The sequence below is a fragment of the Uncinocarpus reesii genome, genomic scaffold, assembly GCF_000003515.1.
Source record: "Uncinocarpus reesii 1704 scaffold_2 genomic scaffold, whole genome shotgun sequence".
Classification (NCBI taxonomy): Eukaryota; Fungi; Ascomycota; class Eurotiomycetes; order Onygenales; family Onygenaceae; genus Uncinocarpus; species Uncinocarpus reesii.
In genome coordinates, this window is record NW_003052499.1 from 4,314,156 (window position 1) to 4,335,035 (window position 20,880).

General features: G+C 47.8%; 8 protein-coding genes across 8 annotated transcripts; 5 read left to right on the top strand and 3 right to left on the bottom strand.

Annotated features, from left to right (window-relative positions):
- Positions 1 to 8: 8 nt before the first annotated feature.
- UREG_04422 (uncharacterized protein) lies at positions 9 to 2,323 on the top strand (the record flags this gene model as incomplete). Its single annotated transcript, XM_002544859.1, has 3 exons — positions 9 to 26; positions 84 to 122; positions 170 to 2,323. 3 exons carry the CDS (start codon positions 9 to 11, stop codon positions 2,321 to 2,323), a joined length of 2,211 nt encoding a protein of 736 aa, XP_002544905.1.
- Positions 2,324 to 3,255: 932 nt separating this feature from the next.
- UREG_04423 (uncharacterized protein) lies at positions 3,256 to 4,412 on the bottom strand (the record flags this gene model as incomplete). Its single annotated transcript, XM_002544860.1, has 3 exons — positions 3,256 to 3,686; positions 3,756 to 4,146; positions 4,200 to 4,412. The coding sequence occupies 3 exons, from the start codon at positions 4,410 to 4,412 to the stop codon at positions 3,256 to 3,258; spliced, it is 1,035 nt and encodes a 344-aa protein (XP_002544906.1).
- A 1,240-nt stretch (positions 4,413 to 5,652) lies between these two features.
- On the top strand, positions 5,653 to 6,276 carry UREG_04424 (uncharacterized protein; the record flags this gene model as incomplete). Its single annotated transcript, XM_002544861.1, has 3 exons — positions 5,653 to 5,670; positions 5,721 to 5,945; positions 6,010 to 6,276. The coding sequence occupies 3 exons, from the start codon at positions 5,653 to 5,655 to the stop codon at positions 6,274 to 6,276; spliced, it is 510 nt and encodes a 169-aa protein (XP_002544907.1).
- A 1,505-nt stretch (positions 6,277 to 7,781) lies between these two features.
- On the top strand, positions 7,782 to 9,916 carry UREG_04425 (uncharacterized protein; the record flags this gene model as incomplete). Its single annotated transcript, XM_002544862.1, has 2 exons — positions 7,782 to 8,056; positions 8,671 to 9,916. 2 exons carry the CDS (start codon positions 7,782 to 7,784, stop codon positions 9,914 to 9,916), a joined length of 1,521 nt encoding a protein of 506 aa, XP_002544908.1.
- A 955-nt stretch (positions 9,917 to 10,871) lies between these two features.
- On the top strand, positions 10,872 to 13,087 carry UREG_04426 (uncharacterized protein; the record flags this gene model as incomplete). Its single annotated transcript, XM_002544863.1, has 3 exons — positions 10,872 to 11,672; positions 11,724 to 12,471; positions 12,525 to 13,087. The coding sequence occupies 3 exons, from the start codon at positions 10,872 to 10,874 to the stop codon at positions 13,085 to 13,087; spliced, it is 2,112 nt and encodes a 703-aa protein (XP_002544909.1).
- A 669-nt stretch (positions 13,088 to 13,756) lies between these two features.
- UREG_04427 (uncharacterized protein) lies at positions 13,757 to 15,125 on the bottom strand (the record flags this gene model as incomplete). Its single annotated transcript, XM_002544864.1, has 3 exons — positions 13,757 to 14,496; positions 14,559 to 14,793; positions 14,886 to 15,125. The coding sequence occupies 3 exons, from the start codon at positions 15,123 to 15,125 to the stop codon at positions 13,757 to 13,759; spliced, it is 1,215 nt and encodes a 404-aa protein (XP_002544910.1).
- An 845-nt stretch (positions 15,126 to 15,970) lies between these two features.
- UREG_04428 (uncharacterized protein) lies at positions 15,971 to 16,907 on the bottom strand (the record flags this gene model as incomplete). The annotated part of the gene is made up of 3 exons (XM_002544865.1): positions 15,971 to 16,293; positions 16,334 to 16,389; positions 16,471 to 16,907. 3 exons carry the CDS (start codon positions 16,905 to 16,907, stop codon positions 15,971 to 15,973), a joined length of 816 nt encoding a protein of 271 aa, XP_002544911.1.
- A 714-nt stretch (positions 16,908 to 17,621) lies between these two features.
- UREG_04429 (uncharacterized protein) lies at positions 17,622 to 18,698 on the top strand (the record flags this gene model as incomplete). The annotated part of the gene is made up of 3 exons (XM_002544866.1): positions 17,622 to 17,742; positions 17,783 to 18,620; positions 18,671 to 18,698. 3 exons carry the CDS (start codon positions 17,622 to 17,624, stop codon positions 18,696 to 18,698), a joined length of 987 nt encoding a protein of 328 aa, XP_002544912.1.
- Between the last annotated feature and the right edge of the window lie 2,182 nt (positions 18,699 to 20,880).

Here is a 20,880-nt window from a genome sequence, read left to right on the forward strand (position 1 = left end):
GCCTCGAAATGGAGTCGACATTGGAGGTACGTGCGGAGAGGTTATACTCGACTCTGACAAAATACTTACTAATGTTAAACCAGAGCAAGGGGATAGGGGTAACAATGAAGGGGAAAGTCAGGGTATGAATGTTGATATAGCTGCTAACGCGGCTGAGCTTGAGGACCAGGATGTACCCGATATCTGTGACATGGAAACGAGCGATGAGGACGACAGTGGAGGTTTCTATGAAGAGGATGACGATCATTATGCTAGTGAAAGGGAGTACGGAATTGACCCCATTGCTCTTCAAAATGTTGAATGGCGCGACCTCAGGCCCGGTTTGCAACTGGAAATTATCAGGAATTTGGGGCGCATCTACCTCTGGCCGCACATCGTGGCTTTGTTACACTTGTCCCCCGAAGACAGCAACGAGGCTATTAGGCACGCCGTTGCCCGTAAACAACAAGCAGAAGAAGAGAATAGACTCCTCGGGGAAATGCGAGCGAAACAACTCAATGCGCTTCTACGAATTGACAACAGTGTCTTACGGCAATCGCGAGTTCCAACCCAGTTAGTGTTTCGAAACATTTCAAAAAGGCATCTTGAAGGTGCGAGAATGCAATCAGATCCAACCTACCTTATGAGCACTGCGAAGGATATCATTGCTGCAAAATGTTATCTACGTCGGGTCGGGCTTGATCCCGGCTTCGTAGGCGAATGGGCCTTTGATCTGGCGACGATGCAACATCCACCAAGTACAAATCCAAACGCAGTGGAGGAACTTAGGTGGACACTTGATTCGGACGACCCAAGCGAGATCGAACAAGATACTGTCGCAGCCATAGGCGTACAGAACACGTCACCAAAAGTTCCGCATCGCAGTGCCAATACCAGGGAAAAATTGACGAGCAAATCCCCTAGGATAACTCCAAATCTTCGCTTTATCAACTTCTTTGGAACAGCACATGGAGTCGTTGAAGAGGGTTCCCTTCAAGAGAGCAAAGATGACGGCAGCAGACTAAAGCCATATCGTATATCGGCTTCTGGCATAAAGGTTGCTCGAGCAATTTTCAACCAGGCTCAAGAACCTCCAAGGGAATCTCCCGCCAGTGCTCGGGGTTCAGATGTATCGGAGACAAATCAGTCTGAGGACACAGTCGTCCGCCTGAGCATTGGGCCTGAAGGTGCCGCTCGAGTTGATAGCTTGCCCGACATGTCGTCTCCAATTTTCAGCCACTTTTTATCAAGCCCACCAGTATCTCCCGCTGCTTCTCCTAGCGTAATTCAGTCGGATGCGCCCTCCGAAGACACGGAAATGTCGGCTCTGAGCAAAACAAAAGAATCAACTGAGACATCCGGGCCAGCGTTTGCAGTGCGTCAAAGGCAGCCCTACGAGAAGCCGGTAGAGAGAACTTTGTCTGGTGCTTGGTGGTATGACTCGAATGCTCCTAAACCTCCACATCTGACTGCAGAATCCAACGCTTCGATGAGACTCCAAGAACGACTGTTAGCTGCAAGAGCAGAAAATGAAATTCGCCAACTGGCAAGATCCGGGAGCCAGAATCGGGCAGTTACCGCACCCATGGTTATGCAATTGCCGCTCCGTAGTTCGCCGTTGAAGTACAGCTGTTCTAGTGCTGACGGCGAACGTCCCACCACTCCTCAGGTTCAAAGCTCAGATGGCCACTCGATCGTGATTAGTTCCCCAGTCAAAATGAATGATCCCGGGCGAGCTATGCCTCAGATGACGCGCTTGCAGTCTGGCGATAGCCGAGAAGCGGAACAAGAGCACTGTTCGCGATACTCGCCCACACCTCTTGTAAAGACCCAATTCCAGGGCGATACACAAGCAGAAAAGGGTGCCAATAGCAAAGCCAACGCTTTCACGGAAGCAAATCAAATGGAAGTTTCCATTGTCTCAACGCAGGAAAGGCCGGACAATCTCTGCGAGAGCAATGAGGACTCACCATCTCGCTTTGAATCCAGAAGTGGCCATTCTAATTCCCAAGAATCGAAATCTAGCTATGAGCCACGGAAAAACGCTCCTCTTCGGATTTCTTCGAGTAATGTCATCAACGCATCATCCATGGAGATCCGGGTTTGCCCACAGACTGCAGCTCAAAATACCCGTTCCTGCTCTATGGAATCGGTCGAAGAAGGCTCCCAAGTATCCGGATTCCAAGACGACATATCTTTACCGGAGTTGCCTTTGAAAAAAGTCAGAAAAAGGCCTAAAAAGGCCGTTGTCTCTGAATCGCAGAGAAGGAAAAGCGCGAGATTGAATCCCCCCGAAGGTAGGTCTCTAAGACCGCCTAAAGCAAACGTCAGGTACAAGTTTTGAGTCGAGCAGATTGGGATATTTCCCTTTCAAATCGCCTTTTGAATTTTCTTTCTTGTATCCCTTTTCTCACCTTGTTTGTTTTGAATGGATTGTTGGTATGCCAAAACATGATACTCCACTCTCCCTTTGAATACCCCAGTGATGTCTGAATATGAGAATGTAGCACGGAAGTACAAGATTTGAAAAGTTAGTCAGAAGCCCAATATCTGTACACTACAAAATGTATGATTAAGAATATGCACAGTGAATGTAAGAGTTTGTCAAAGGCTGGTGTCTAGTTTCACTCTTCATCAACAACCACATTCATTGACAAGTCAAACTAGCAAGAGTAGTTTCTGCAAAGTAGCAAACAAACGTATTCCTGCAAGACTTAACTATACAGATTACTAGAAATAGAACTCCCATAACATTCTGATGTGTGTGTCAAAACATACAAATTACTATGGAGTGGTAGAGGCAGAAACCCCCTCTAACTCTCACTCTCACTATATTCAATTGACCGTGCTGTTGCCTTCAACTTCCGCATTTTTCTTCTTGTTGCAGGTGTTTATGTCTCTGTGAATGGATCTTTACTGCTTCTAGTACAAGTTGGTGGTGACCCTGAGATCAATTAAACATGGGTGTGAGATGGGGTTGCCCATACCTTCCTATAGTAATTTGTATGTAAGGCTATGTTGGGAGTAACTACAGCACTAACCATATTATCTGATTTAGATGTGGTGTCTCTAGACACACCTCTATGGAAAGGCAATTCCCTGAAAAGGCAGAGGTGATCTAGGGGTGTGTAGCTTAGTTCTACATGTGATGAGCTTGATGTGTTTGACATTCTCAGTCTTTGATTTCTCTGACAGAATAGACAAACATTTTTTTTAGAAAATCAATCATTGATTTAATCTTTCCTTCTTCAGGTCTTTATCAAATGAAACTGCCAACTACTCAAACCTCAACAGCTCATGCTCAAACTCCGATCTTGACAGCTCTTCCCCCTCGTCCGACTCCGTCACAGTATAGCTAGTCTGGTAAAGAGAAACCTTAGGATAGGTACTACCGGGAACAGACTGGCCCTGCGGCACGGTCTCGTCAGCTATCTGGTAGATCACAATAACTTGGTCAACGTTCTTAGTTCCGGTGCGTTTCTTCGCCACAACAGCAGCGAGATTCCCCTTTGGAGTTGTGGCGATGACATCTTTAATGCTGCCGTATTTCTTCCCGTTTGCGTTAACGGCGAGCCGCTGAATTATATTGCTGATGGAGGTATAGAAGAGATCAGACTTGATCGCCACGTTTGAGTCTCGCGACCCGGTAACGGCGAGCGGGGTGTGCGGGGAGGCTTCTGGGTCCACGTCGTCGATTATACGGGTTGCTGTTTATTATCCATTTATCAATATCCAAAACAACTAGCCAGTGATCAACAGGGGAGCGAGTGACATACATGTATCCTGCAACCACGCGAGACCCAAGGTGTTTTGCTGGAAGAAAGCCACTGGAGGGTTCTCGGTGTTGTTATTGGAGATGTCCGTTCCTAGGTCAGCACCCACAGCAGCCAGGCCGGTTCCTGTGAGGACATCATCGCCGAGGTTGCGATAGTCTTGTATCCACGAGGGTTCCTTGAAAATAACCTGGCGGATAGCGCCGTTTATGTCTGCGGTCTGGTAGAAGACGTAGATATGGTCTTTGCCGTCGAAGGACTTCGCGGCAGCGATCTTGGAGTATTGGGCTGGGGCGATGCTCTGGTAGGGCAGGCCGCCAATAGACCACTTTTTGTCGTCAGGTTTGTAGATGGCCTCGCTGAGGTAGTTGTTTTGATTGATGTAGAAAAGGTGCTAGAATGCAAGCTTAGTAGTTATAATGCAAATGAGGAGGGCTATTAACGCACCCTCTGTTTGTTCCGTCCAATAAGGGCTGCTATCGGGGTGTAGAGCTTTGGAGCCTGTCCGGACAGGTTCTGTATTGGGTGTATCTTCCAGTACCCGTTAGAGGATGAGGTTGCCTCGCCCAGGAGGCCATCGGATAGTTGAAAATAGACAGTGACTTTGTCGCCGTCAGCAACGGCAGCTAAGCCAGTGTCATGGAGGATATCATAAGACATGGTGTCTAGAGGTGCTGGGTAAGCGGGGAGTATATGGAAAATTGCTTGTGAAGAAGATAAAAAGGGTGTCCGACTTCCAAGATGGTCATATTTATATCTCAGCAGCACTTTTATGAAGGCCACCACACCCGTTTCCAAAGTTGATCATATCCTGCAAAGCCCAAGAGCCTGTCTGCGTAATTCCATCCGGTGTACTCCGTAGCATACATGGGTATAACGGTATGAGGACTCCCTGCAGAGCAAATATGATACCCTGACATGCTCCTGTTACCCGGATGCTTTTCGCCTGTTGGTGAAGATAGATTAGGACGGCTGCTTAAGCGAAATGGATAGTATCTGAGCACCCGCTATCTCATGGGTGGAGGAGTGAAAACAGCTCGCCCAGATGCCACGGCCCAGGGGGTTTGAGCTGGTGGCGAGGGCCAAAACCGTTATTTTTGGAATGAACATGCGATTGATAATCATCATGTTCACCATGAGTGCATCATTCGGCAGTGGTCTTAGCCGTTGAGCCCATGCGCAAAGCTTTCAACCACACAATTCTAGATTGACAAGTCGTTACGGAGAACTCCGTACTAGACTCCATTTCAATCCTGTCTGTCGGGCAACCTGCTGCAGCCACTAGTTACACAAGTTATCCAAGCATCCACCTATCCCAACCCGGCCAGCAGTGAGCATCATGCAGAACATCGACATCGGTTCTTCAAGCCGCCGCGGGGTTGAATACAGTCTTATACTCCGCGCCTGTTATGGATTGGGGTGCACTGTTCGCTATGAACCCTGTCTCTTTGACCCCAGACGACAATGTCCTTCAAGGATTTCTCAGCCCATTGCTCTGGATTGGATAAACAGCGAGGCTCGACACATGCTGTGATCATGGCCGCGCCATCCCAGTCTTGCAACCCCGCACACGCATAGAAACCTGCAGATGTGATAGGGAGGAATGGAAGAGTCGAGAACAGGCTAAATTAACAAGCAGACAACCCTCTGAATGCCAGCCTCATGAACAAGCAAGTGGTGCTACGAGCATTCCAGCCTTGTTCAATGCGAAAGCGAGCTGGTTCTGGGGGTCGTCCCCAGACAGACGAACCCCCGAGAGCCATCTTGGGAAAGTATTTAAAAAGAGCAAGAGAAGCGAGGAGTTCACGTCCTTTCTCCTCTATACCACACGTCTAGCAACACCATAATCGCTTCAATATCATCTCTGAGAATCCCATTCCAAGCTTCGAACCCTGCAATCATGTCTCTCAAACCTCTGGTATGTCCTTCCAACCAAGTCTGCGTTAAACTCATTAACTCCCCCCCAAGCCAGGTGATGATAGACATCCCTCTTCCGCGCTATCTGTCACCCGAACTGAAAGTGGTGAAACGTACATCTTCTACTTCGATTTGCACGGCAACATTTGCTACCTGAAGGGATCGGGGGCCGGCTCCTACGGGGAGTATTCCGTACCTATCAAAAATGATGGAGCCTCCACTACGGCTGTTGGCAGCATTAATACCCTGACATCCACCCTCTTTGAGAAAGAGCAGGTATGTCTCCTTGAAACCCATAGTACGATTGCATTCTGTTTACTGACGACGTTGTTCTCGGAAGGTTCATGTTTACTATGTGCAAGATGACCAGCTTAAAGCCGCCTGGTGGCATGTACATGACGGCGAATGGAAGACTGGCCTTATCAACGAGATGGAGTACAAGGTGGCTCCGGGCACGGGAATCAGTTCTCTCGGGCAGCAGGAGCTACATGGAAAGCCAGGTGATCACCGCCTTGAGGTGTACTTCCATGATCACGACAACAGCGACAAGTTTTCTGTGGCATACTACAAAGACAAGGAATGGCACAAAGCACTTGTCCAGGTGTAGTTAACTAATGATGCTTCATCTCGAGGAGGATTCGGTTGCATCGTTGATAACTCCAGCGAACGGGGTTGATATCTCGATATCCGCCGCCAACACCGGTTTAATCTGAGTTGAGTTTGTGGTGTAGTTAGCCGGATTAAATTTAACTAGTCTTTGACTTGCAAAAGCTCTTACATATTAGATTACAAGTAAAAGTTTAGACACTAACTACGTCTCCGTCGCCAACTGGCCTGATATCCCTGCCTCCGTCACCTCACGCCCCTTCAAAAGACCTGACGTGGGCATATCAGCTACCGGTTCTGCATGCCTTGAGGGCCCAAACAGATGATCCAGATGACACTGAGCAGTGTTTGATTCAGCTATAAACCCATCATTGACTTTGCATCTCTCAAGCTTCATTTTGCTCGTCATGTTTTCTGGGATAACCAACAAAGCACACCAGATGGAAGCCTGATCAAGATCAACCATCATCTGTTCAATTATATTGTTCCAGAATGGGGTGTTATTGTCATGGCCTGTTTCAGGAATCTTGATGTGGGAAGCTGTGTAGTTAGACTTGAGGATGGAGTTGCAGTCGTTAACTCTTTTCAGTCTAACTACGGCGGAGTGCCCACATGATGTTTCTTGGTGCCCTTGGTTACAATAATTTCCTGACAATTCTCCAATCCCCCTTTATAACTAGCTGGGGGTCTCAGGCCCCATCTTGCTTAGTGGACAGAAATAGCTTGCTCTCCACTTGCTCCAACACTTCCACAGATTGTGTGAGACCCCAGCAGCATTACAAATGTGCCTCGCATCAGCAAGCACTTGAAATGCTTTTGAATTTCCTTCAGCCATGCCGGTTATTCAACCACCAGATATCCATTGTTCGATTTGCGCTCTCTCCTTGGCGGAAAAAGGTCAGTCTGGCGCGTTCTTGGCCCTTTCGGCGGCGGGAACAAGGCCCGAGTCCATAACCCGACGAGAGCTGGCATCCTACGCCGCATGTGAAGTTCGAATACGGTCGCGAAGGAGATATCACCCACAATTCGGTGGTTAGACTGGCGTTGTTACATTCTCTGAAACGCAAGTCCACCGTGGCCGAAAATGCGAATTGGGACTGGCCATCGTGATCCGCCAAGCAACAGAAGAGATTTCCTCAACATAGCGGTGTCCTTGAAATTAGTTGAGGATGAGAGGTCAGAACTGAGAAAACCCAGCAAAGAGGCCGAATACGGGATTTATACGGAGGGAGTGGATCAAGCTTGGGATATAAATATCTGTTTTGGCGTGCAATGAGCTGGCGAACCGTCATGATGGGCCTCAGAACCTAGCGTTGCATTTCGCGGACAAGGGTGCCGCTGCAATATTCGCATGAGGCTCTTTTGGCTCTTTGCCCGAAAGAAACACATATAAACACTCCAAGGGCCAGCAATAATGGATCTTTTTGGTCATCTGCGACAATTGTTCAAAATCTCTGTGAAATTATCCCCACCAGAAAGAATCCTTTTTCTCCCCTTTTTTAAACCATGCAGCTCAAACTCTCTCTTCTTGCAGCAGCCCTCCTCCCCTTGGGCCTTAGTGCTACCCCTGTCGGAGTTGAAAATGGCATCAGCGCTAGAGAGGACGTAAACGTCTTTTCTCGACAGAGATGCCAGATCATCGGCGGTGCTGAGCAAGTAAACTGCCGCCTCGGGCCAGGCACCAAATACCGAAAGGACACCACATTGGGCAGATATTCGTATTGGAGATTTGACTGTGTGAAATCTGGAGAATGTATTACCATTCGCGGGAAGGTTAACTGGTCAGTATATCACCAGCTCTGATCGGGGAGGAATTACATTTCCGCTAATCCGTTCAAAAGTGGTTGGCACTACCTTTCCTACCTTGGCGATAATGGCTGCTATGTCAACGGCCATTACACCGACAACAACTGCACACTTGGTAAACTAACTACTGCTCCGGCGTTGCAACCCGATAACTATCCAAAAAGTGAGCTAACTTCGAGTCACAGCAAAACTTGGCCGGTGCTAGAAGCCCGCACTTTGAGAACGAGATTCCCTCAAGACTCCGAGATTTTAATGATATGATGATTGCCCACTACAATGTTTGTTAATCTCATCGTTCACTTCGGCTGATATGGAGGGTTTGCCGGCTATGTATATATTCCTCTTCGAGCCAACCAGAAACAATGGGATTTACTATGATAAAGATAGTGATCTATCAGCCTCATATTATGCTCTTATTCCGTAGTTGCACGTATTTCATTTAGAAAGAGTGTATTTGGGTGGATGTTTGCCCAATTGCCATTGAATTCTAACCTGAGAGATTGCTGCCCAACGTTTTAACTAGTTACAGGGCAGCTATCTAGTTTCCAATCTCTCTAACTAATAACCTGCAACTTCACCTTCTAACCAGCCCCAACAACAACAACCCACATGCCATCATGGCTCAACAGTCGGCATACATACTGCGCTTACCAAATGAGATACTAGACATTATATTCCCTTTGACTGCGGCAAGGTGGTACTGGGAAGGATGCGACACCGCACTGCTTCTCACCTGCAAACGTTTTTATGCAATTTGTCTTCCACACTTATATCGCGCGATTCACTTCTATGTGCCTCCTCCCACTCGAGCACCTGCAACAAGGATCGAACAGTTTCACCAGACAGTGAAGTCGCAGCCTGCCCTTGGAAGGTTGTGCAAGAAAGGCAGCTTTAGTCTGGTAGCATACTTTGATGGACGAAATCACAAACGAAATCTCTCCATTGCGACAGAACTGTTATGTTCCCTGCCAAATATCAGGGAGCTGAGACTGCATTGTGACTTCTCTATGCCACTTGTTAGGCCCATGGTTCAAACCGCATTACGCCATATGCCGCTCCTCAGCGAGCTTAAGCTTCACGGATCTTCACATGGGCCGCCCTTGAATCTGATTTGCAAAGACTTGAACCATGCTACCCTCCCAAGGCTATATCTTGTCTACCCTATCGTAACGGCTGGGTCTATTTCTAAATATTTTCTCCCGGAAGCTTCAATACCGACATCTGCTGTGACTTCGTTAGAAATCATGGGCTTTGAACACGGACCAGAGAGTCTTCAACGGTTCCTGGGATGGTTCAAAGCTCTGACACATATCACGGTCAGGTCCTCAGTTTATACATCGGCAAGTTGGGAATCCATACTCCGGGTGCATCGAACCTCGTTGATTAGTATCGATATTTGCGATGTTGAGCACCGTGACAATGCGCCCATCAATTTCTCCGACTTTACTCAACTGGAAACGTTGGGCATCAATATTTATAACTTGGACTGTTCCCCAGAAACCGCCTCGTCAACTTTATTAGCCCCTAGGCTTCGCCATCTTGAAATAAGCTGCGCTTGTCGGGATGAGCTGGACGAGCTGTGGAGGGACATCAAGCGAAACAGCATGGATTGGATGCTGCGTTTCATCCAGCTTGCTTTAAAGCAAGGGTCGGCGCTACGAACTATACACATCGATTACAAGCCAGCCTTGGAATGGTTTGACGGTCGAGGGATCGTGGAGTATCCGTGGGATCTTCTAAAAGAGGCCAAAGAAGTTCTGCAGTCTCAGGGAATCACTTTATATTATGCCGACCCGCCTATGACTAAAAAGGATTTTGAGCAAGCTATACGCTGATGAAAGGGAGCTGGATGGTTCGAGCATTGGCCTAAGTACTAGCATTGGACGACCAAGGTACTTTTGCAAAAGTTTTTTTCTGGACCGCCCTTGAAGATAGTGGTGATTTAGATATGTTTAGTTACAGCTGAGCAAGCTGGGTGGAAGATCACGGTTTCCCATTAACTAACTAGTTGTGCTTTCAATCATGTTTCTAGTGGTGCATGTTGTTATCCTTGTCTTGTAGGGGGTAGCTCTCTACTCTGCAGATAAAGCAGCTATTTCCTACTTATGTACATCCTACTCTGTTTGAGTAACCTGTAACTATGGTGTGGCTAGTAACTCGTTAAATTGTCGCACATGGTCATGTGACAGCGCGTTTCTCGATCGCGTCAGGGACAAGACAACGGAGCTACAAAGTGGCGAGCTGCAGGGTCTCCTTTGCGAGAAGCAACCTGCACCCGAATTCAAGCTATTCATGGAGCCATTGGTATAGCTAAAGTACCCAGGCAAACTTATTTCCTTGATTTATTTGGCCTTTCGTCCGCTGCTTTGGGTGGAGACGTTCGCTTCGCCCAAAGACTACCTACACTTGAGGTTTTGCCGGCTGTAAGTAGGTAGAAAACTCTTGATTTGTGCGCACCAGGTCCTAACCATCTGATTGCACTGACAGGCCGAAATCTCTAAATAAAATGACATCAAATGCGTCAACTCGTTTGGTGGTAGGCCATACCGCTCCAAATACAATACCCTGCTCTCCTGGAGACCAATTAGATAAAGTGGACCCAGCTGCGAATGATGGAAACACGGCAGTGGAAGATAGTGTCGGACCTCAGGATGGAGATGATGAAGAGGGAATGGATTTCAAAGCAAGGGCATTAACAAAATTGCTACAAACTAGTTCGGTGTGACAGTGTTCCAAATATGCTATTCACCCTTTGTCAACTAATAGGTCGAGTAGGTATTCGTGGCCATTATGGCAGAAAAAATGAAAGAGCAGAGAAAAAGGCAGCAGGAAGAAGCGCGTAAGGCAGAAGCTAAGAAACGTGCTATTGAGGAGAAAGAGACGAAGAATGCTGAGCCCGCTATGCAACGGGCTACTAGAGGGAGCCAACGAATAGCCAGGGAGCCTAAAAACTCAGCTTCAACAGCTCAGTCGAACGGTTCTAAATTGCCAACCCGCGGTCGAGGCAAGAAGAGCGTCGATGGAACTTCTATTTCCGATTATTTCAAAAACGCTACCACCGAAATTGCAGAGGATAACCCAACCGTTCAAGAAGCCCTTGCGCAAGCTGCTGATGAGTTTGAAGTAAAACCTGCTACTCTTGGTGAACAAGACCTCGTGGCAACTCAGCAGCCAGCACTCGTAACGGGTGGGAGAATGAGGGAATACCAATTGGAAGGATTAGAATGGCTGAAATCGCTCTGGATGAATGGGTTATGTGGCATTCTTGCAGACGAAATGGGACTTGGGAAGACAGTCCAAGCCATATCACTTATCGCGTTCTTCAAGGAGCATAATGTCTCGGGCCCCTTTCTGATTGCTGCTCCGCTGAGCACAGTGAGCAATTGGGTAAATGAGTTTTCTCGGTGGACTCCCGGCATTGAAACAGTCTTATACCATGGGACGAAGGAGGAGCGCAACCAGATCAGAAGGAAGCGAATGAAGATGCAGGACCAAAAAAATATCGACTTTCCGGTTGTTTGTACTTCGTACGAGATATGCATGAATGATCGAAAATTCCTCGCAAACTATCAGTGGAAATACATCATCGTTGTAAGTACCGTTCTCTATCTTTGGACGCTTAGTTACTAAATTATATGGCAGGACGAGGGTCATCGGCTTAAGAATATGAATTGCAAGCTAATCAAAGAGTTGTTGACCTACAATTCCGCTAATCGCCTGCTGATAACAGGGACACCTTTGCAAAATAATATCGCAGAGCTCTGGTCTCTGCTACACTTTTTGCTACCTGAGATATTTAATGATCTCAATAGCTTCCAAAATTGGTTTGACTTCTCCTCTGTCTTGGATTCCTCGGGACAAAAAGATGTCATCGAAAAGAGAAAAAGGAATTTAGTATCGACTATGCATGCAATTTTAAAGCCGTTTTTGCTGCGTCGTGTCAAAACGGATGTTGAGACTGATCTACCCCAAAAACGAGAATATATATTGTATGCGCCTCTAACGCCAGAGCAGAAGGAGCTGTACATGGCTATCATTCAAGGTACCAGCCGACAATATTTGGAGGATAAAGCCGTGGAGAGAATCGAGTCTAGAAAGGCGTCAGCCAACCAGTCCAGAGCGCAAAGTTTGAAGCGCAAAACGAAAGACAGTGGCAGCTCTACTCCTATTAAGAGCCTGAAATCGAGCCGAGATTCCACACCTGGTTCTAACCTCGGACGGACAGTTAGAAAAAGGGCGAAGCAACGTTACAACGATATCACCGATCGAGAGTTTAACGCAAAACTACGAAGGCTCGAAAACGGGTTTGATGAACAGGAAGTAGAAGAATCTGAGCCCAGTGAAAGTGAGCTCCTGGAGATTGAGCGAGTTAAGACTATGAAATTGGCTAGTATGAACCCCTTTCACGAACCGACCAGATATAAAAATTAATTTTGTTGGCAGAAAAAGAGATTGCTTCAAAGAAACTCCAAAATCCAATTATGCAGGCACGGCTGGCCTGCAATTCTCCGCATAATTTCTACTGGCCCTGGGATGAGGACTCAAACATTGACGAGTCGATCGTGACCTCGTCTGGTAAGATGCTCCTTTTAGACCGCCTTGTTCCCTGTTTGCTGTCAAAGGGCCATAAAATCCTCCTGTTCTCGCAATTTAAGACGCAACTAGACATCTTACAGGACTGGGCATATTTACGTGACTGGAACTGCTGCCGTATTGATGGTGCAGTCAGTCAGGTGGATCGGCAAGCGCAAATTTATGCTTTCAATACAGACTCAAACTACAAAATCTTCCTGCTGAGTACTCGTGCTGGCGGACAAGGAATCAACCTCACTGCGGCCGACACGGTAATTCTATACGACTCAGACTGGAATCCGCAGCAAGATCTCCAAGCCCAGGATCGAGCTCATCGTATCGGACAAACGAAACCGGTGCTAGTATATCGACTAGCCACCAGGGGTACAGTTGAGCAACGCTCCTTGAGCGGGCTGATTCGAAGCGCAGATTAGAAAAGCTAGTTATTCAAAGGGCAAGTTCAAAACCTGGTTGACACTTCGCTCTCCTGAGCAAAACGAAGCTGAGGAATTACGGAAATTTTTGGGGAGGATGGGTTTGAAGTGCATGATGTCGGTGCGGCACGACGCGGATCGCTACTGTCGAAGAAAGTGGAGAAGATATTAACGATAGAACGGATGAAGCTACGCAAGGGCGAACGAAGGCTGAATAGAAGTGGTAATGCATTTTTAGCCGTTAGACGAAGAGAGAAGACGATGTGACAGATATCCTTGAAGAAATAGGCCATGACTAGGGATTCTTAAATTCAAGCCAACCCAGGATACATGCATCACGCTAATCGGCCGAGTTTCTACTTGGTTCAGGGGATAAACAAGGCTTCCCCTGACGGAGCGAGGTTAAGTCGTTCGTTGGAAGGCGAAGCAACTTGATCATTCACCTCGAGCTGGACTTTTAGGAGCAAAAGTGGCCCTAAGGATACAGACAGATTTCGTTAACTAAATATACAGAATTCGTCAAATGGGCTCCACGAAAAGTAAATGGCAAACACTGATCCCGATTCCAATAAAAGCACCTAAGACGTTGCACCGCTGGCTAAAAGGGCAGTCTGCCATAACGGGGAAAGGTATCATATCAACAGTAGAAGAAAATGTAGACAGTGCCGGCTATCTGTTCCGTTTCGCTTCTTCAATCTCCCCGCGCAAGTCTGCTAGAACTTCATTCCGCCGGGTTAAATGTGCCTTTAAACCCTCTACCTGCTCGCCGACCGTGTTGATATCTTCCCTGAGTCGCTCGAGATTCTCTCCTTCTTTCACTCTGCCAGTCCCCTCTCTCAATTCACGAAGTTCCCTTTCTTTGTATTCCAACATTTGCAGCGCTTCTTTCTTGATAAGTGCCCAGTTGGGCCCGCCACCGGTCCTATGGCCATTCTTCCTCTCTTCCGCAGCTGCATTAGCAGCTTCGAGCTTCTTTTCTAACTCTGCAAGTTCGCGCCTCAATCGAACCTTTTCCCATTCTTCGTCTTGGATTGTACTGCTAAAATCCGTGCCTTGTGGTCTATAGCTTGTTCTTCCGCCGACACCAAGCCGGCTGAGGTAGGCATCGCCAAATTTCGCCTTGCGACCTGTACTGGTGTCTCCATCGTTGTTTACTCCCCACCGTTTGGTTGTGCGGACATTATCAAGTTGGTAATCGATTTTATTCGATTCGAATGAAGAGCGAAGGGAGGCGGGGATAGTCCGTGGGATGCGATACCCTTCATGTCTATTGTTGAGAATGTGGAGGAATGCGAGAGAGGCATCCTTGCTGATTTCTGATGAAGCAGAGGGGTTAACTAAGTTCCAGGCGGAGCGGATATCAGTGTCGGGGACGGAGAGGGAGTCGTAAAGGTCTTGGAGAGAAGAGACTGGTTGTAGCAGCTTGTTAGCTCATGAGGCCATGCAGTGGTAGGGATAGACAAAGGCGCACAAGCTAACTCTCCGCGATGATTCTTGTTTGCAGAATATATTTCTTCATATTTTGCCTTGTCCTCGGGGCTCATATACCAATCGAAGCCATCCTTCAGGCCAGGTGCGTCGTCATCCTCTTCAACCCTTTCAAATTGCGGTTCGCGGCCCGATAATGCTTGGGTAGCTTGGACCAGATGGGCTTTCGATTCAGGCACAAGCCAGTCCGGTAGCTGGGGAGGTACATCGGCTAATTCCTAGTTATCACTTCTTGTCAGCACCTCGCATTTTCAGGGAGATCGTTTCCATGCGCCTGCGATCGTCGTAAGAGTAACATCACTGCACGCACTCCATTGACAAGGTCAAATATAAGCCTCATAGCCACACAGAATTCTTCAAAATCCAATTCTCCATCTCCATCGACATCAGCAAGGTCCCACACTTTCTCCAGCTGATCGTCTCGTAGTCGGCTGTTCCGTAAGACGGTGGCAGCCTGCGCATTGTTGAGTCGCGGTTGGCCGCTGGAAAGCGATGAGAATATTTCCCAATATCGCTCAACTTCCCACTGCTCTATCCGCTTCTCCGACATAGTGGAATCAGCCACAGAGCAAGACAAACTCAGGCTTGCTCGCTGGAGAAGTGATGGGCCGGTATTACGGACATGCAACTATGACATGGTGTGAGCCAAACATATCCGGAGTTGCCAAACACTTTGCCAAGAGCCGGATTATCCTTACACCCCCTACGGCCGGCTAACTATAGCTCACCATACAACAATCCGTGACTGTGCCATTCTTACGGTTTCTCGAAGCATGTATTTGGAGTGTTCAGACCTTTCACTCTAATGCTTGGATATACAATGTTGTCTGTCACCGTTTTGGATATATGCTACTGTTAGCCGGCTAAGTGAAGTGTGAAAGAACAGAAGATTCGATCCCGTGGCACTAACTAGATAGACAACAGCAAATACCTGGCTATCAAGCCTGATGGGATTGGAGTGATCGACTCTAGCTAGAGAACACATTCTTGTTCTTATCCAACTTGTCTGATAATCTAGGGTTTCCAACCAAGGAGTAGGGCAATGACCCTGTAAGTTGATGCGGCCATTCCTTCTTCCGTCACTCATTGCGTCGATTGACATCCTGTTTCTTCATTGTTCGTGTGTCCCCCTTGTTGGCCTATTTCATCCTTGTTGCATGTTATCAATTCTTCGAGTCTATTGTCCTCCAAACGCATGTTCTTTTAGGTTAATCCTCATCTCGCGTCGAATGTCTGTTAGCTCTAGTTACAGTTACATGAAATAATATACAAAAGCACAAGATACAGGTAGAAAGATGCCGTCCAATAGTACAAAGTGGTTTATGTAGCATGGAGTTGGGTATAGTCCAAAAGTCCCTTTAGGAGACACATTGAAAACATTGTAGGTGAATTGAGTCATCTGGATCGCTTCTTTTTGTCAAGCAAATGCTTCACTTGTGTGACAGCACGTTCAACTTCGGCATGAAGCTCTGGGGCATGTAACATTTTACCCAGAGCCTTTCCATCGGAAACATCGAGAAGAATCCTCTCCTCGTGGGGATCGTCTTGGAAGTTTTTCTCGTCCGCTTTAATGGCTTCATTTTGTGGAAGCTTGGGTAAAATACTTTGATGTCTCGAGTAAAGATCTTCGAGATCTGGCAAGGATACCGGGTTGACAAGGTGGTTATCAAGGAGGAAATTTAGGTGTTTCGAGCCACTCAAAGCTGCGGCTTGTAAGCCTAGGGGTCGTTTGATCAAGTCAGCTGCAAAGACACATACCTCTCCAATGAGACCAGCCGCGGTATACGAGGTAGAAAAATGGTATGTTTGGTATCCTAGTTCAAACAGACGTCAGACCAACTGGTTCTTTGCACGGGCTGAAGGGTAGCCTTTTAAGCTGCAACAGAAATGCTCACACTGGAATCAAGGCTATGGGCGCTGTTAGCGGAGCCACGCCCAAGCTCCACCACATTCTCCTTCGATGTAAATCTTGTCGTTCCGTCGCCAGTGTTTTCAGTGTCCCAAGTACGTTGTGACGATGAATCACATTGCCAGGGTAAAGCAACTCAACTGGAGTATGTGACTGTAATTCTTGAGCTTCCCTCCTCGCGCTCAATGGCGGCACACTTTTCAGGCCCCATTCCTCATATGGTATTCGTTGGAGCACGCGATGCCCGTAAGTAGTCAGCGACTTCTTCCAGCCACGATCAGCCTCTTCCCATTGCGCCCACGTAGTAGAGGCTTTGTTCGTAATCCGGTCAAGGTAACTCAGTTGCGCAGGAACTCCTGCACTCGCCCTTTTGCAGTAGAGCAACGTCCGCCTGGTCGTGATTGGGATCAAAAAGAGCCGCATCGCAAACGAGTCGATGCTGGATCTTCGGGGCGCATGCGGGCGACTCAGTTATGCAGAGGTTTCCAGTGCTTGAAGTCGGTGCATTTAGTGACCATTTTCTCGAGTAAACCGTGCGAAGCCGTGGTTGTTTTTATGAAGATCCTCAGCTTCGACGCGACGTCATTGATAGGATTTTTTGCAGCAAAACGTTGATGAGGCTGCAGTTCCCGTGGCACAGCTGGGAGATGAGGGCTTGGCGCTTCAGGATCGATAAGGAGACCATCCTGCGAATGTCGAATTCAGTTCCGCCTCGATCATTCCCGCCATTCGTTTGTTTTACGTTTCAATTACTCTTTTCTTTAGTTACCGTTGTCTTTGACTTTTCTAACAGGTAGCCACTCTTCCCTCCCTACTCGAAGCCCGTCACGTCATCCGGAGTGCGCCGCCAGTAGCAACTCGGACGCTTTGAAACCATGTGCCACAGGTACTGGCGGCCTCGTCGATAGAGCATCCCCCACCCCTCCCCCTGCTTTCAAGCCTCCGGGCGTACGGCTATGGCGGGGAATGGCGATTTTTCATTACGCTCCCAGTTCTCGTTGTCACGGAATGCAGGTTCGCGGCGGAAATCCGAGTTGACGCGACTAGATGTACCCCTTGGAAGAAGAAAATCAGGACAATCCGTGACCGCATCCAGCATCCAAAGTGACGATAGGAGGCTGGGCTCAGCACATCAGAATGGCCATTTCCAAGGTCGAGTCTCCTTTGAAACGAGCGGCTCTGGTGCCCGACTTGCAAACCCAGGAGGTGTGCCAGTGCGGACTATCCCAGGTATTTGCCCACCCTGCTATCTTTGTGTGTACGTGGTGGAGTGTGAATGAGCGTTGATGCCTTGCTAGTATGGGTGCAAAACGCTCCTGCAGTAAAAACCGCAACTGGTATTTCCTCGCAATCAATGCCAATGCTACCACACGGAGCCCGCGTCGCCGAACATCACTTCGCCCCTCACGAGAACCAAGGCTATCAAGGGTACGGGCCTCGCGATAAGCTGCATTGCGAGTCAAGGTGGAGGTCGTTTGCCCAGTCCACCATGCCTACTCAGACAACGTCGCTAGAAGAGAAAAGGGTCGACGAGGATTGGCTGGATGCACATTTTGGAGACTATTCCGAGCCCTGGCAAGGCAAGACCGACGAAGCAGATTTAGAGAGTGGTTTTGGTAGTCTGAGCTTGAACCAAAGGCGGAAGAAAGTTATGAACCGGTTTCAACGCACCATTCTACAAAGCCCTATGATTCCTCTCATAATCCGACTGACGGTCTTCGTTTTTTCGGTGATCGCCCTCGGTCTTGGTGGTTCCATTCGTCATTTCGCTTCAAAATTCAAACATCCACAGGGCCCATCCGCAGAAATGGCTATTGTTGTCGACGCCGTCGCGCTCGTCTACCTTGTGTATATAACTTGGGACGAGTATACGGGGAAACCATTAGGGCTTCGGCTTCCAAGGGCTAAAATGAGGCTTCTTTTCCTGGACCTTATCTTTATTGTCTTTGCTTCAGCAAATCTGAGCTTAGCACTAGCCTCGTTATCCGATGTGACCAGGTCTTGTCGGTCTGGAACGGTGAATGATGAATTCGATCCCAAGAACGACATGATTTGTGACAGACAGAAAGCATTGGCGTCTGTTTTGCTTGTTGCACTACTTGCATGGTTGATGACCTTTGCTATCAGTGTGTTAAGGTATATGCTTCCTCCTTTTCAAATCCTTATGCATGCTAACATTATACCAGGGTCGTTGAACGAGTATCACCAAAATAACCACCTTTTATATTATTGACATTACCCACTAACTATATCCATCTATGCCGCGCTTCCTTTTGTCAGCCGTCGGCCTTTTCCTTGTGTTTATTATCCTATCCTGCGCCTCGTGTTTACATGGCTCATACTGCGGCGCATGTTCAATCTCTTTCTCTATTTTGTTTTCTTTATTTGATATCCGGGGCATGGCGAACAGGAAACTATATGTTGGGATCCAAAATACCTTCTCACGCTCATGTACCATTACAAAGCCTGTGTTTATAGCACATACCACTAATCATACGTATCCAAAGGGCGTCTGTCGCCCTGGACTTCACACGACAAGTGCCGGTCCCTGGTTGCCATACAAGGGATCCTTGCTGAACCATTTCACCGTACCGATATTGCTGATCTTGTCTTCTTCTCCTTCATTTCCGTAGCACATATCCCAATTTTTACCTGGGGGGTATGCCCCAACCATGCTAAACTGCCCGTCAAGGTCTTCAAGAAGTCGATGTGCTACCCCTGCAGGAACGATCACAACATCTCCCTTGGAAACAGTTGGCTCAAACCTGTCTGGGTTGTTCTCATGGCCAAAGCAAAGTTTTGCGCTTCCATCGACCACGCCCAGGACTTCATGGGTATTCGAATGGAAGTGGCTCGTGGTATACATCGAGTAAGTCCATTGCGCACTCACGGTCCCGATCTTCTTGAGATGGTCGGATAATTCTGAAGCGGAGCCACTGAAGGCCGAGTGGTAGATAAGGAGGGGCTTGGATTGGATGGAAGTGTTCGGAATGCGCTCCCAGGGTCTGATCAGGCGTTGGGTGATTTGAACTTGGGGTAAGGGCGTAATTAACATCGTGCTCCGAAAGGACAGTTGGTCGACTCAGGCAATAAATCAAGGATCGCTGTTGCTTTGTTTTGAAGCCGCGACTCTTTGATTTCAACTTCCAAAGCAATCTCTGCTTATGTCATCACAGCTCCTTATCGATAAGCAGGTCAGCGGTTACACTAGCCCCGTTCTAGCCTAGTGCTGGAGACCGAGTCAGGCGGATGCCAGCGCTTGTACCGCAGGGTTCTTTCAAGGCATCTTCAGCCCCGGTTGGTACTCACATGTACTTGCTCACCTCGATTACTCCATCAGCTTCTCAAGGCTTCCAACCACCACCAACAACAACCTTTCCGCTTCCTCCTTCTACCGAACGTCGTCCTCCACCCACCGCTTTCCGAGGGCACTGGAGCCTATATGCTACCAGCACAAGAACGGACAGAGTTTAGGGCCCATCATCAGTTGACGACGAGCACTCAGTCGAGGGGCGGCATCGCGGCTCGGTCAGCACGCGCTCACTACTTTGTATCCAGCCTGGGATCATCAGTATGTTGAACACAGGTTTCTTACTTCTTGACGCCCTTATTTTTGTGTCGAATGTGGTCTCGATAATAATAATAATACGTTTTCAGCTAAACTTTCGCGTTTCTTCTAGCCCCTCTGAATCTGCAGGCATGCCCTCTCTCACCATGTCACCCCAGCATAGGGAAGCTGCAGAAACGTAAGTGTTCCAGCGCACCTTTATATTTGCGGGATATATCCAGGTCATGCTGATTCTCTTGGTGGTTGAAGATGGTCATTTCTAGAAAGAGGCGTCGAACAGGTCATGAACGACCTCGAGAGTGGTATAGACATGTCCACAGTGAGTTCTACCAAGCCCGATCCAACACAAAATGAGAATGTAAAGCGCTAACTCCCGTGGCTCTTAGTATATGGGCATCTACACGTCAGTTTCCTTTCCGAACTAGTAGCCAAAGACATTCCTAACATTTTGAAGTGCCGTGCATAACTTCTGTACCTCGCAGAAGTTTCAAACTCCCTCACATGCAAACACAAGTCATCGTGGAGGAAAATGTAAGTTTGCCCGGCCTTGTTGTGGAATATCATCGAACTAAGGACATTTCGAACTTTTAAGCGCACCTACTGGGCGAGGAGATATACGCTCCTCTTGGTGATTACCTTACACGCCATCTCAACAGTGTATATGAAGCCTCCCTTGGTCATTCCGAAGAAGCCCTTTTAGCGTTTTATATTCGAGAATGGTCACGATACACTACCGCCGCGAAATACATAAACCACTTATTCCTATATTTAAACCGTCATTGGGTGAAACGGGAAGTCGATGAAGGCAAGAAAGGCATTTTTGACGTA